The 14,567-nt window shown below is 37.1% G+C and overlaps 1 protein-coding gene across 2 annotated transcripts in view; it reads right to left on the bottom strand.

Annotated features, from left to right (window-relative positions):
• XIRP2 (xin actin binding repeat containing 2) overlaps window positions 1-14,567 on the bottom strand; it is a gene marked incomplete at both ends in the record, with an annotated part of 301,350 nt that overhangs the window by 41,072 nt on the left and 245,711 nt on the right. For both annotated transcript variants that reach the window (XM_082629891.1, XM_082629890.1), the window contains 2 exons: window positions 7,069-7,194; window positions 12,231-12,391. In XM_082629891.1, coding sequence (XP_082486017.1) covers window positions 7,069-7,194; window positions 12,231-12,391 — 287 coding nt within the window. The remainder of the gene's footprint in view (window positions 1-7,068; window positions 7,195-12,230; window positions 12,392-14,567) is intronic.

The following is a 14,567-nucleotide window of genomic DNA, read 5'->3' as shown; positions in this document are numbered from 1 at the left end:
GGACCACTTTACTGAGAGCCTAGGAGAGTTAGATGACAAGAGCTCCCACTGAGATTTCATGTCATTTCTAAATCCTTATCCAGTCAGAGAAAACGTAGGAGAAGACATGTCAGGAGCTCTGAAGAGGTCTTGCTTCAGGTCCAGAGTGATGTAGAAACCAGCAGACAGAGGACTTATTGAAACCCACTCCTACTACATTCCTGTACCCCAACCCAGGGAGGCCTGGGGTAGAAGCGCGTAATAGGTGCTCCATAAGTACTGGAAGCCCCATTTCTAGACAAACCAGGCACATACGGGCTTTATGGAAGCAGGAGAAGAATTAGAGGTTTGTTGGGGCTGGTAGAAAAAGGCCTTCATCCTGAGAAATACACATTTTCACAGAGTTTAGTTTGTGTTTTTGCTTTTGTTTTCCTCATAGTTGGGAAAAGCAGTACTAAAGGCAGTTAATTGGCTTCGCATCTTGAGCAAAGAAATTTTTTTACCAAATATAATTCTTTTCCATTCACCTTCTGTAGGAAAAAATGTGGGATTCCACCAAGACCTACAGAGCTATAGGAAGGTGGACATGGGTAGGAAGAGAGGAGACAGATGGAGACTGGGTAGCAGGAGGTCGCCAGTTGCAAAGCATGTACAGGGATGTTAATTTTAAACTAATCTTTAATTACCTAATGAGCTTCTAGGAAATGATTCTGTCTCCCCAGGCTAAAAAACTGAAAAAACAGTTAAGGTGTGAGGCACAGAACAATGCCATCCTTCTTTGTCATCTTACCTATACATAAAATGTTTATGAATCGCATTCTACTTTGAGAATAATTACCACTGGATTATGCTTTAGTGGCAACACTACTAATGATTATAGCTGGTGTTTACTGAACATTTAATATCTGCTAGGCATTCTAGTAAGAATTTTACATGAACTGTCTCATTTTATTCTTAACACACCTGTTACTTCATCCTCATTTCACAGAATAGGTTATGTGGTTAAATCAGGGAATTCTAACCTGGGCTGTATGACTGTGGAGCCAATAAGCCTAACCATTAGTGTAAACTGCCTCATTTTGAGTGGGGTTACTTTAGTTATAATAGTCATTTTAAAACCGTGCACACAACTAAAAACCTTTTCAAGACACACTTTTGGTCACAACTTTGTGTGCTGATAGAGATCTAGGTTAGATTGGGGTTGTTAATAGCAATCTAGGCCCTTGAAAAATTGTGCATGTGGCAGAAAGCTAAAGGTAGGTTTAAAACATTTACGTGAGAAATGCTTTGCAATGTGGACATTTAGCTGATAAAAATATGTTTAGTTTGCTAGAAAATAATTATGGGTCACCTTTAAAGAGTCTAAAACACACAGATGTCAGATTATATCTGTCACAACCTGTCAAAAATATTTTCTATCAGCCTAAAGTTGTCCAGAGGTTGTTCCAAATCCACATAATCCTACAGAGTGCTAATGTTTACATGAGGATTTTTGCAACAGCAGATGTATGCGGAAACATACATACTGTCTTGCAGCTCCCTACTGGTCCCCATCAGACTTGGCGGCAGGGAGTGAAGGTCAGGAATACTTTAGACTCTTGACATAGATTCAGTACAGCCATTTTCACATGAAAGCAATTACGTAAGCGCTGTATCGCACTGATTACTTAACAGACTTTTGGAGCCCCATCTGCTCTTCCCTACGTAAGCGACTTAAAATGAAAAAACAAACAAACAAAAAAACAACTCCAGAAAAGAAGAGGCTTCTAGGACTTCACAATTAATACGCAAGGAGCTACTCAGTACTGTGTAAATAAAAGAGAAAGAAAATGAAGAGGAAATAAGCATGAGAGAATGAAAATCAAACCCTGAATGTGAGACTATGGCACAAAGAAGGAACGTCTTAAGACTGCTAATGGGTCCAAGATTTGTTTTTTGGAGGAATGGAAATATTCTAAAATTAGATTGTGGTGACACTGTACAACTTTGTGAATATATTAAACAGACATTGAATTGTACATTTAAAATGGGTGTGTTCTATGGTATGCAAATTATCTCAATAAAGCTGTTAAAAAAGAAGAGAGGAAGAAAATCTTTAAAAAAAAAACAACCCAGAAACCATGGAAAGGGTGAGTGAAAATCAACTCTGAAAAGAGACAATGGCCATTTCATACCAACAACATCTGCTCCAGCATACTTCAAGACACCCTTTTAAGGATGAGGGGATGAGTTATTTTTTTTTTTTTCCCAAATGGAGCCTGCTGTACTGAGTGGATTAAAAATATCCCTCTTAAATGGTCCTTTCCATTCTAGCATTAAGAACCTACTGATTTTCACTGGCATAGAATTCTGAGAAATAAATCCTAAGACAAAGTCAGAAACAATGCTAATGTGATATTTCTAACCTAAATATCAACAGGACACATGCTGAATGGCTCATAAGCCCTTAAGGAGGGTTGGATTTCATTCATATCTACAGGAATCAGTAATGGCTGTTTTGAAAAACAGAATCTAAATGGGTGATATTAAAAATGGGTAGTACTGGGCTTCCCTGGTGGCGCAGTGGTTGGGAGTCTGCCTGCCGATGCAGGGGACACGGGTTCGTGCCCTGGTCCAGGAGGATCCCACATGCCGCAGAGCGGCTAGGCCCGTGAGCCATGGACGCTGAGCCTGTGCGTCCAGAGCCCGTGCTCCGCAACAGGAGAGGCCGCGGCAGTGAGAGGCCCAAGTACCGCAAAAAGAAAAAAAAAAAAAGGGGGGGGGGTAGTACTAACTACCAGAGCCACCTAATAAAGTTTTCTCCAACACATTCTTCTAAGAAGCTGAACCCTCACCCCAAACATCCTTCACCCAGGGGCCCTGACTGTTGAGAGTAGCTCCTTTTTCTAATTTACATAAGGATACTCCACAGGCTAGCAGTGATGCTGGTAACTGTTAAACAGGCAGAACCATAAAGCATAAGTCTAGAACACATAAATAGGACATCATTCCAAGTTTAAAATGTCTGGCATAAATGAATGTTCCTATATCTTGTACCTCCTTTTTTCCCCCCTATTTCAGAACCTCTTTTTCAATAGGTATGAAATAATCAATCAAAAAAGAGGGACCTTTAACCTCAGAGATAGCTAAATTTTCAAAACTTGTTTAGTCCCATTGCTGATCTCCCAGACAAGCTGTTTCCAAATAGCTAATTACCCTGAAATAGCTCACTTCAATACATTAGGAAGGAAAGAGGCAGATTGGACTGAATTATTACACCTTATGAAATATTACTAATTGTGATATTAAATATTGTCAGAATCCAAAACAAATGTTCTTTCTTTTAACTCTAATTAAACTTGATTTCCAAGCTAATATTAATTTTTATATGTCAGCAAAATAAATATTTTTCTGACCAGTGACAGACTTAGCAGAGAGCTAAATCTCAAGTACTTTCAATAAAGAGACTGAAAACACCCTCAGAGCCGACAATAACTTGGGTAAGTCAGAATTAACTGTCTGTCTACCAGTAAATGTTTTGTTCCAATCCCTGCTGATAAAAGAAGTGATTTTTAGAATGCATTCAGATAGCTTTAAAAGTTTAAGTGAATATCTAAGACATGATTTTTCTATGTTTTCCTCTCTATAACCAAATCTGATATGTATCTCAAATTTCCATTAAGGATTATAAGTTAGTCATTTGATTTTCTAAGATACAGATGACTTTTTTCTTTCATTTTCCTACAGACTTTTGCATACAGTTCAATAAATGGTATTTACTAGTTTACCCTTCTATATATTCCCTTTATATTTTATTTATATTGCATTGCACTGTGACTTAGATTTAGTTATTCCTCATGGAATTATGGGGTATTATCAGTGTATCTAAACGTAGATAATGAAACTGAAGTTCAGAGAGGTCACTACAGGCCCAGAGTCATGCAGATATTCAGATTTTTAGCACATGTTTTTTTTATTACTCTCACACACTTTAGTATGTCATGGTCACAGAGAAGGAACTACAGCTTATAATAATAAACTATATTTGCAAGGAGCTTATAGTGGCTATATATATATATATATATATATATATATATATATATATATATATATATATATATTTGCTGGTTTGGTTGTTTTTGTTTTTACCCAGCATTCATTTATTCTTTGTTCATAAGGGTATGCTGAGATCTTCCACGTAGGTAAACAAGTACAGAGGCCTCAGCCAATCAGCATCTTCTAGCTACAGTAATTTAGTTCTAGGGGGAGCATGTGTATTCCACTTAGAGCCAATTAGATGCTGTTAGGTTTTTTTCCCTGGGGCTTCTGGGAAAAGGATTCTCACTCTTTCTCTGCATCATTTGTACTCCTTTCTGGGGAAAACCTGGGAGAGAATGGGGCCAGCTCAGAGGAAGTGAGGCTGAGAGGTAAAAAAGAAGAAATATGATCAAGGGGATACTCAGTTTTTTAAACAAACACTTGTGAAGTGCTTATAAAGGGCCAGGCACAGTCTTAAGCACTTTACAAAAACAGCTTACTTAATCCTCTTAACAAACCTATAAGGTGGGTACTATTATAATCTTGATTTTATAATTGAGGAAATTGAGACACAGAGAAGTTAAGAAACTTGCCTAATGTCATTCAGCTAATAAATGAAGGAGGGCTTCCCTGGTGGCACAGTGGTTAAGAATCTGCCTGCCAATGCAGGGAACATGGGTTCGAGCCCTGGTCTGGGAAGATCCCACATGCTGGGGAGCAGCTAAGCCCATGTGCCACAACTGCTGAGCCTGCGCTCTAGAGCCTGTGAGCCACAACTACTGAGCCCATGTGCTACAACTACTGAAGCCCATGTGCCTAGAGCCCATGCTCCACAACAAGAGAATGAGAAGCCCTCACACTGCATCGAAGAGTAACCCCTGCTCGCTGCAACTAGAGAAAGCCCACCCGCAGCAACGAAGACCCAATGCAACCAAAAATAAATACATAAAATAAATTTATAAAATAAATAAATAAATAAATGAAAGAGCAGGGATTTGGACCCAGGTGATCATGCTCCACCCCAGTGCTCTTAGCTACTATGCTAGAGACATACTGTGAGTGCTTAATTATATCAGTGGTAAGGTAATATATGTTTCACAATGGGTTCTCAAAGAAAAGAAGGAAAGAGGGAAGGAAGGAAGAAGGGAAGGGACATCCCTGATTTTTTGCATTTGCCAATTCCCTTGGTATAAATATTCTCAACATGGCTGATTTCAAGCTATTAACACGATATTATCTGGTTTGCAAAATTCCTGAAAAGTTAATAATCAAAGAGTTGGTACAAGCCAGTTGCTCTAGTACACCCCTGGAACTTACATCAAACCTCCCTTCCACAAGACTGCATTTTTATGAATCTGTAATGTTCCTTTTGGTTTAAGACTCTTGTGGTTGAGTTTTTGGTCTTTTGCAATATAAAGCATCCTAATTGACACCAAGTTCCACAGATGATGAAATGCTTTCATGGAAACTGCTCTTTGTCATCTTTGACTACCACAATCACCTCATGAGATAGACAAAACACTCATCAGTTTCTCCATCATAACTCAACAGAAACTGAGACTTTGAGGGGCTTATGAATTTGGACTATGTAGCACTGGCTACATAATTTGCCACACCCAGTGCAAAATGAAAATGTAGGGTCCATTATTCAAAAATCATTAAGAATTTCAAGATGACAGCAGAGCATGAAACTAAGTGCAGGGCCCCTCTAAGTATGGAGCCCTGTTTAACTGCCCACAATGAAGATGGCCCTGGGTCTTATGGGACTCCACTGATAAATGTCAAAGGTGGTGTGTGAACTCAGATCTACAAGTCCCATAGCTCTTACACTCTATCACACTGCTTCCCTGCAAAATAAAGGATATGGAAATACTTTACCTATCTTCTATGTAGGATTTATTTAAATTATTAATGATGACTATATAGCATGTGGTTGATCAGTTTCAAGTAAACACATATACTTGATTCACTTAGAATCCTATGTTTCAAGAGCTATACATTAGGTCACAAGTATATCCAATCTTAATTTATTTACATTACATTTCCTTTAGGCAAAATTAAAAGAAATCTTACCGTAAACTTATTGTGAGCAACTTACATTGCACATTTTTTTCTTGTTTACTTTTCAAACAAAGCCAGAAAAAGAAAACAAATACTATTCCACATACCAGAATTTTAATCAATCTATCTGGTATACTGCCCCTGATGCCACCTTACAAACCCAACTGCCTTAATAGTCACAACTTAGACAACTCTAAATACCCTAGGAAGTTTTCTGAAAAAACAAGCAAACAAACAAACAAACAAAACCAAAAACAAACCCCACGTTTATCTCTGACTACAACATTTCAGAAATACCCCAGTTACTTTCTTCCTCCTGGAAAACCTGGGCCTAAGCCCAGCTGTTTACAATGCAATTACTATTTTCCAAAGTGCCAGGCTCACTCTAATGAGTTTTATTACTTAGATTTTCACATTCAAAAATCATAACCCATGACAATATTCGGTAATATATGACAATGGAGTAATGAAATGGGAAAGAATCTTTTATATAAGATAGCATTTAGAAGTTGTATTATGCAGTTTTATATAACATCTGGTTTCCACTACTCAATTTTTGGTGATTTTTTAAAGAAAGCAGAAAACTCATCACAATAAGCAGCTGAATAATGCTTCAGATTTAATCTATGCAAACAAATAACAAATAGTTTACCATGAATTATAACCTAAAGGCAGAGGCTCAATGTAAATTTTGTTCTCAACATTTCTATTTACCTGTTGACTAATCTAGGCTATTTAATTTTCATTTTTGCTTGAGACATTAGAAGCCAAGAGAAAAAATATTCCAGTATGATTCCCTAGAAACATGGCAAAATGCTCCAAGTAAATAAATCAATACATTGATATGCTTTAAAAGTGATTTTCTAAAACATTTTAAAATTATAATTCTTGTTAACGAGTAATGAAAATAAATATACCACCAAAGAGGGCAGGGATGTGTGTTTTATATTAGCACTGAAATGAAAGCATTTCAACCAGACATGATTTATCCTTTACCAACAGTAGTCCTACCTGCTCAGATCTGTCCTGGTGCTGAGTAAAAGTATTACGGGAAGAAGCAATTTTGTCCTTCTCAAATTGTTTCTTCACTCTGGCCAAACCACCAGGCACTGTGCACATTTCTGTTTCTTCCAGCATCTAAGACAAGAAAAAGGAAAGAAAAAGGAAATTTCAGCTTGACATCTTCTCAGGATGGGATTCTCAAGCTATTTTTTAAAAAATGGTTGATAATTATTGAGTGGTATATTAAAAAGATATTAACATACACAATTATTTCAGGAGGATCTTATTACAGAAAACCTTAATAAAAATAATTTCTCTATGTTGTTTTTTCCTGTATTAGTCTTTTGATATAAAGTCAGAAGGATCTTTAAAATATTGAGTTAATTTTCCTTATCTCAGATAGATTTTGATATCTAGAGATTAGATCTGTTAGAATGGATTTCTCTCATAATACACAGACTAGCAGAAATTAGAATAATGGATTCAATTTTAATCAACAATAAAGTTGTCATTAAAATTCCAAATGTCTATATAGGTAACACATTATTAAGAATATTAAAAAACATTTGACTAATTCCAAAATGTATTTAAATCATTAAGGATGAACAAAATAGCTTTCAAGCTATTTTGGGGAGCATATTTTTGTTAATATACAAAAATATTAATATTAGTAAAAATAACAACTACTTAATACATAGTGCTGAGTGATTTTCTATGTATTTACATATATTTTGTCACTTGCTGCTTCTCCATGTTCTGTGAGATATGGTCATTTATGGTGGGGATGTCTAAGTTCAGAAGGATTCAGGTCTATCATTGGCATTTTACTAATGAGAAAGCCTATTCCAGTAGGTGTCATTTAGAACAACCTGAATAACTTTGAGGGGTCTTGTCAGATATTATGCCCCTGTGGGAAGTGCAGTAATTCGAAGGCTTTGGTTTTGATGATTCAGCACATTCCCCAGCCTAGCGGGCACTCAAGCCCAGATGGGATGACAACTGTCAAGCAAACAGGCCCCAGGCCAGCCCACTTTCCTCTAAGATACATCCAGGTCCACCTGAAACTGGGAGGAGACTCAGTGACACTTCATGCACAGGAGGTCTCCTGAGGTCTGGCCTAGTCCTGACATAACTCTGGAAACCTTGAGACCTGAGAGTAACTGAATGCCTGTGAGCTGAGGTTCCCATACCTTGGACTGTGGACTCTTGAGATCCTGAAATCTTTACCCAAATATGTAGTTCCTCAAACAAATACTAAAAATACAGCTACTAAATTGGGGTTTTCCAAACTCATAAATACTGGAGGTGAAATTAATATTCAGGATTATCTGAATTACTAGCAAATACTCAAGTGGTTGCTTCACCAATTTCAACCTTTCCCTAGTTACAGGGACTGCCAAATATTTAAGAATATGCACATTGACTCTATGGAAAGAAAGGATACATTCTATCAAATTCTGCAACAAACTTCACATGTAAATCCTGGTCAATTACTGTCACTTGATACATGTTAAAGTCATTAGAAATTATGGCATCTCTTTTGAAATTTAAGATAAAGAAAGGGAAGGGTGTATTAAGGCTACAATATTTCTTTTACCCCCTCTGCCATTTAATTTACATAAATGGCCTTCTTCAATTGATCATATGCAGATAATACAATTAAATTACAGAAATTAAGGCAAATTTTGTTAAGAAGAAACTTACTTTTTCCAACAACTGTAAACAGTGTCCAAATGATGTGCAAATTAATCTGGTAAGCCTCATTAATTATGCTAACGAGTGGATACTTTACTAGTGTGTGCGTTTACACAAAAATATCAGTTCCTATACTGAACAGGTTGCCTCTTATCTACTAAATGAATTAAAAAACAGATACATCCTTTCATTTTCTTTAGCACTGTGCTTTGGAATCAGATCATGTTACACAGGCAAACATGCAAACAGTTGATTATTTTTACTAGTAGTACAACCATGACTGCAACCCTCCTGATGCTGCTCTCCGGCCTAAGGGAGAAAGTCCTTTGAGCTATAGTTTAGTTAGTGGTGGTGATGAGGTCATCTTGTTCAGCTCAGCTTGGAAAGTTTACATATGTAAGATGGAAGTACTTACTCAAGGAGAAGCCTATGGCCATGAGCTGGAGTGATGTTTCTTTGCTCAGACTGAGATCACTTTGCCTTGTTTACCACCATGGACTAACATCCCAACTAATCCATGTAATTGTAAATGACCAGATAACTTAGATTGCTTTGTGTTGAACCTTTTAAAAAATGTTTATCCTTATTCTATGTTTCTTATTCTTTTTTTTTTTTTTTTCTTTTTGTGGTACGCGGGCCTCTCACTGTTGTGGCCTCTCCCGTTGCGGAGCACAGGCTCCGGACGCGCAGGCTCAGCGGCCATGGCTCACGGGCCCAGCTGCTCCGCGGCATGTGGGATTTTTCTGGACCGGGGCATGAACCCGTGTCCCCTGCATTGGCAGGCGGACTCTCAACCACTGCGCCACCAGGGAAGCCCATATGTTTCTTATTCTTGGACACAGAAACAAGATTTGGAATTTAATGGATATGCCGATAATTATTCTATTAACGAATTAATTTAAATACTTAATACAGAACCTACCTAATGTTATTTTAATAATAAGTTAATTTAAATACATAACACTGAAGCCTAGGTCAGTATATTCCATACAGAATCAGCAATTTCCTTTACAAAGAACTGATCTTGGTTTGTAGGGCATAATAGAAATAACAATCTGGGGAGTTGGACAGACAGTAATTCTAATCCCAGTTGTGACACTTAAAACCTTGGGCTAGAGTTCCTGAACCTCAGTTTTCTTTCCTATGAACTGGGAATAGCGATATATTTCTCACAGATTTCTTGCAAGTGTTAAAAAAGATAAAGGAAATAAAACTGCACAGTACAGAACCTGTTATTTTGTTGCCTAACAAATGTTATTTCTCCTTTCTCCTCTAGGGGGCTTCTGAGGACCGATGCCTTTTCACAGGCAGGCCTTTCGTTTAGGTTCAACAAAATGCCATCTGCCTGAGTCTAGGACAAAGAACAAACTGATCTAGGACAAAGAGAAACTGATCTAGGACAAAGAGTAACTACTTCAATGTGACTGAAATATAATGGATTCAGTTTGGGGCCAAATCAGTGACTTCCAAATTTTGCACATAAAATATTTGGTTTAGTTGTATAGATAGAAATTTGGTTATATGATTTTTTTTTTTTTTGCTGTACGCGGGCCTCTCACTGTTGTGGCCTCTCCCGTTGCGGAGCACAGGCTCCGGACGCACAGGCCCAGCGGCCATGGCCCACGGGCCCAGCCGCCCCGCGGCACATGGGATCCTCCCAGACCGGGGCACGAACCCGCATCCCCTGCATCGGCAGGCGGACTCCCAACCACTGCGCCACCAGGGAGGCCCCATGATTTTTTGATTGAACAAACATTTGATGCAACTGACCAAATAAGACAGGTATTCTGCTTTACTTTAGATATTTATCAGGATTTCTCTGAGACAATATGTGAGCTCATTTTTCTCAAAATATTAGCTTAGGGCCAAGCCAAACAGTAGGGCACTTTTTTTGGACCAAAGATGCTTTCTTATATAAGAGGAGGCAGTTGAATATAGTTAAAAGAGTACTAGAGTCAAGAGACTGGAATCTAGTCTGGCTTTGTCCCTGTCTAATTGCATGATCTACCATAAATCACTGCCCCTCAATTTGTGTCTGTAAATGGGCAGGAAAGAGAAGGATTATTAAATTCCTTATATGTAGAATTTCTTCCGAATAGCATTAAAATTTAAAATTTTTATATTAAATAGTGAGATAATTTAGTTTCCTTATGTGCCCAATTTAAATATTCTCTTTTTAGTACACTATAAATACGAATCATGCCTTATACAGATTTGTTTTATGGTATATTCTCCTAGTGTTTAGCAAGATAAAAGTCTTCCTAGATAAAAGATTGCTTACTAAACAACCAGTCTTCAACTAGGTATTTTCAAAGTCAGCTTGTTTCACCAAGAATCATGTTTCCAATTTAGAATACTAATTTGTAGTAAAGTTCCTTAATGATCCAGCAGGGGGTGCTATGTAAGAAGACTGGCAGGAGGCGCTGGAGGGATACTATTTGTTTTGGAAGTGATGACGTTACTTATGTCATTTCTGTACATTCATTCAAAATCTATGGTGCGCCTGAAATGTATTTCAATAACTATGTAAAAACTTAAATGTCATCTAGAATTGCAACATTGTTAATGAGTTTGGCACAGTCATTCTTGTCTCTGAATGATTTGTAAAGAAAAATGTTCAGAGTAGCTATTTTAGAATACCAGGCTTCTTGGCTATTCTCTCTCTCTCTTTCTCTTTTGGTTAAATGAACAACGTTGCTAACTTGGAGATTATAATTATAAAAGAATATCCTTATATTCCATTAAGCTATAAAGCTGCTACTGATAAAATGACATGAAATCCTGTGGATTGAAGGCCACAGAATATGGAACCCAACAAATTCTTTTGAATATGACTTTATTATGCATTCGCTCTAAAAACTGGTGGTCTTACTGAATCCTGCTGTTTTCTGTAATCATAATTGGTTTAGCAGAGTCTCTACATTGCTAATCTCCCTCATTTCTATGTTGATTAAGCTACTTCTAATGGATTTAGGGCATACAGAGAAACGATAAAAGCAAAAGAAATTATACTGCCAGTGAATTTATATGAACTATACATGAGACCAAGGAGGGCAGCATGCAGACCCACATTATTAAGATCTGAAATTAATTCCCAACATTCCCAAGGAGAATAGCTATAGGTTAAATGACAATTATGGCAGTAGCAACACATTTATACAGTGCCTTATGGCTTACATGTAAATTATCTCTTTTACTCTTCATGGAGACCCTCCGCAGTAGATGGTTTTTTCCCATTTTTCAGTTAAGGAAACTGAAGTTCAGAGAAGGGTTAAGACAGTAGCTCAAGTTCACACAACTAATAAGTGGCAGAGCTGAAGCTTAATTTCAGATACTCTGGATTTGATACACACCATTTCTGTGTTTTTTTTACTTTATCCCGTTGTCCAGTAGTATTCTTATATTGCAATGTAAAGGAGGCATGTGAAAGGCAAACAAGCAGCCTGCCTAATGCAGAAGCACTAGAAGCAGCTTACGTTGGCGGAGAAGCTGCGGCAGTCACCCTTGGAAACAGCTGCCTGGTACCTCGCCATCCGCTCCTTCAAGGACACCACCTCCTGGAGGTCTGACACACACTCTCTCTGCGCAGCACTGTCTTCTGCAAATCCACTCGCAGGCTTACGAGGGCCAGCAGTCACTGAAAACAAATGTAGCATCGTTTCAGGTTTTGAAAAGAAAATAGCATCATCTTAGGAACAGTGAAGGCACTTAAAACATCTGGTCTCGGAAAACAGACTGTAACATTCCATGGTATTTTCCATGTTTCATGGTCACCCTCTTTTTTTCAAGCTTTCAAGCAAAGCTACAAAATGCCTACACAGAAGCATATGCCTATGCAAACAGCAAAAGAAAATATTGTCCCCACTCCTACTCCTGCAATTATTCTGATAAACAATAGGTATTTATTAAGAGATACATAATGTTAATGAACATTTCCTGAAGCATTATGTGTTGGAGTTATGCTAAATGCTATAAAAGCATCATCTCATTTACTTCTCTAACATCCTCATGAGGTAGGTTCTATTATTTTCTAAAATTTATAGATAAAGAGAATGGAGAGTCAGAGTAGTTAAAAAACTTTCCCATGATCACACAACTAGTAAGTGTCAAATTTGGTGGGTTGACTAAATCTTTGGCAAGTCTAAAAATTGCTCTTTGCTTCTCGCCCTACCCTTCAACCCTCAAGGAGATAAATCTAAAATATGTGAATGCTATGAGAATTACAGACTGTGGATTTTTTTCCTTTTATTCCATAGAGGCATGTGTAACATAAGAAAGAAATAATAGTTCCATTAAGAAAAAGCTTTGTCAGTTGTTCCAGAGCATCCTATATTTTCCCATGTAAGCCATCTATCTGACAAAAATACAGGGTATTAGGAATTACATACTTGCAAACAGAGCAAAAGACTGATTGCATGATCACAGAATAACAGTTGTTAGAAACAGAAATGTCTTAGAGATGATACAGTCTCACATAGTCTAACCAACTCCTTTTAGGCATAAGGAAACATGTCTAACTATTTCCTTATGTGAAAGAAACCTAAGGATCCTCCCTGGTTAATGTGATGTTTATTTAGATATAGGTGCCAGAGTCGGTTCCAAAACTAGTTTTTTAAATTTTATCCAGTGTTCTTTGCTGTTATCACTCTGCTTGTTGGTTTACTATTCACTCTTAAAGAATTGTAATTACAAAATCATTTCAAGGGCTCCTTCTGGGACCAACCAGTATATGGTGTGTGTGTATATATGTGTGCATGTGTGAGTTTTGATATGTTTATCACTCATTCATACACCCCCTGCCTTTCATCTTAGGGCTGGTAGTTTTTTGGACTCACAGGGTTAGCGGTCTTTGGTATACTTTATTATTTGAATCGGTTTGACTTAATTACAATGAACCAAGTCCCAGACAACCTCAGGTAACAGACAACCACCAAGCTGTTCCTTCCCTGCCCTGTTCTCCCTACCTTCTTACCCAGTCCCTACACTGAACCATCTTATTACATTGTTTGTTCTTTCTATTAGCTTCTCCAAGATTTCTGTACACAACAGCAGTTGAGAACAACTACTGCGACCCAGGAAAAATTAAAAATCGTTTGTTTTTTGACTCTCTGAGTATTTGCTTTTCCTTAAGGACTTCTTATTCAGTTAATTTTTTCATTTATTTTAATAAAATTTGAAAATATATTTAAAATTTGTTAATATTTATTTTTTTATATTTCATTTCACACAGTATTGAAAGAAAAAAATATAAAGGAATAAGACATTGTATCATATGAATACTGTGATTGTAGAAACTGATATGTTCACAATAAATGTCAGTTAGTTTTAAAAATTCAGCTGTCTTCCAAAACCTCATATCCACACAAATGTATACTCCTCCAGTTGATCCTGATAAAAAGAGATTCCCACCAACTACTGAAAGTCTTTCACATGCTGAAGAAAATATATCTTTATTTTCCTCTCTGGATTATCTATTTGCACAGATGAATTCCATTTATGTTCAGCTGTACTCTTCTAACTTTGTTGTAAATGGTCACTATATAAATTTTATTGAACATGAACCACTGAAGTTTTTCCACATTAAGATATAAATTTCATTTTGCACATTATTAATTAAAGATGTTATTCTTTTATTAATCTTAACAGAAAGTCAGCAGTTTATTTTTGCAAAAATTTACAGAGAGTATTTACTTTTGAAATATTTCCAAATGATTTTTATCATTTTCATCCTACTGGGAAATGCCTAAGATTAATGGTCAGGAAATCAGTTGCCTGAGTATTAAGAGATTTGGATTCCATTGCCTTGTAGCCTT

The sequence above is a fragment of the Mesoplodon mirus genome (genome assembly GCF_964341445.2).
Source record: "Mesoplodon mirus genome assembly, chromosome: 8".
Classification (NCBI taxonomy): domain Eukaryota; kingdom Metazoa; phylum Chordata; class Mammalia; order Artiodactyla; family Ziphiidae; genus Mesoplodon; species Mesoplodon mirus.
Note: the sequence above shows the minus strand (reverse complement) of the source record. Positions and strands in the feature narration are given on the sequence as shown.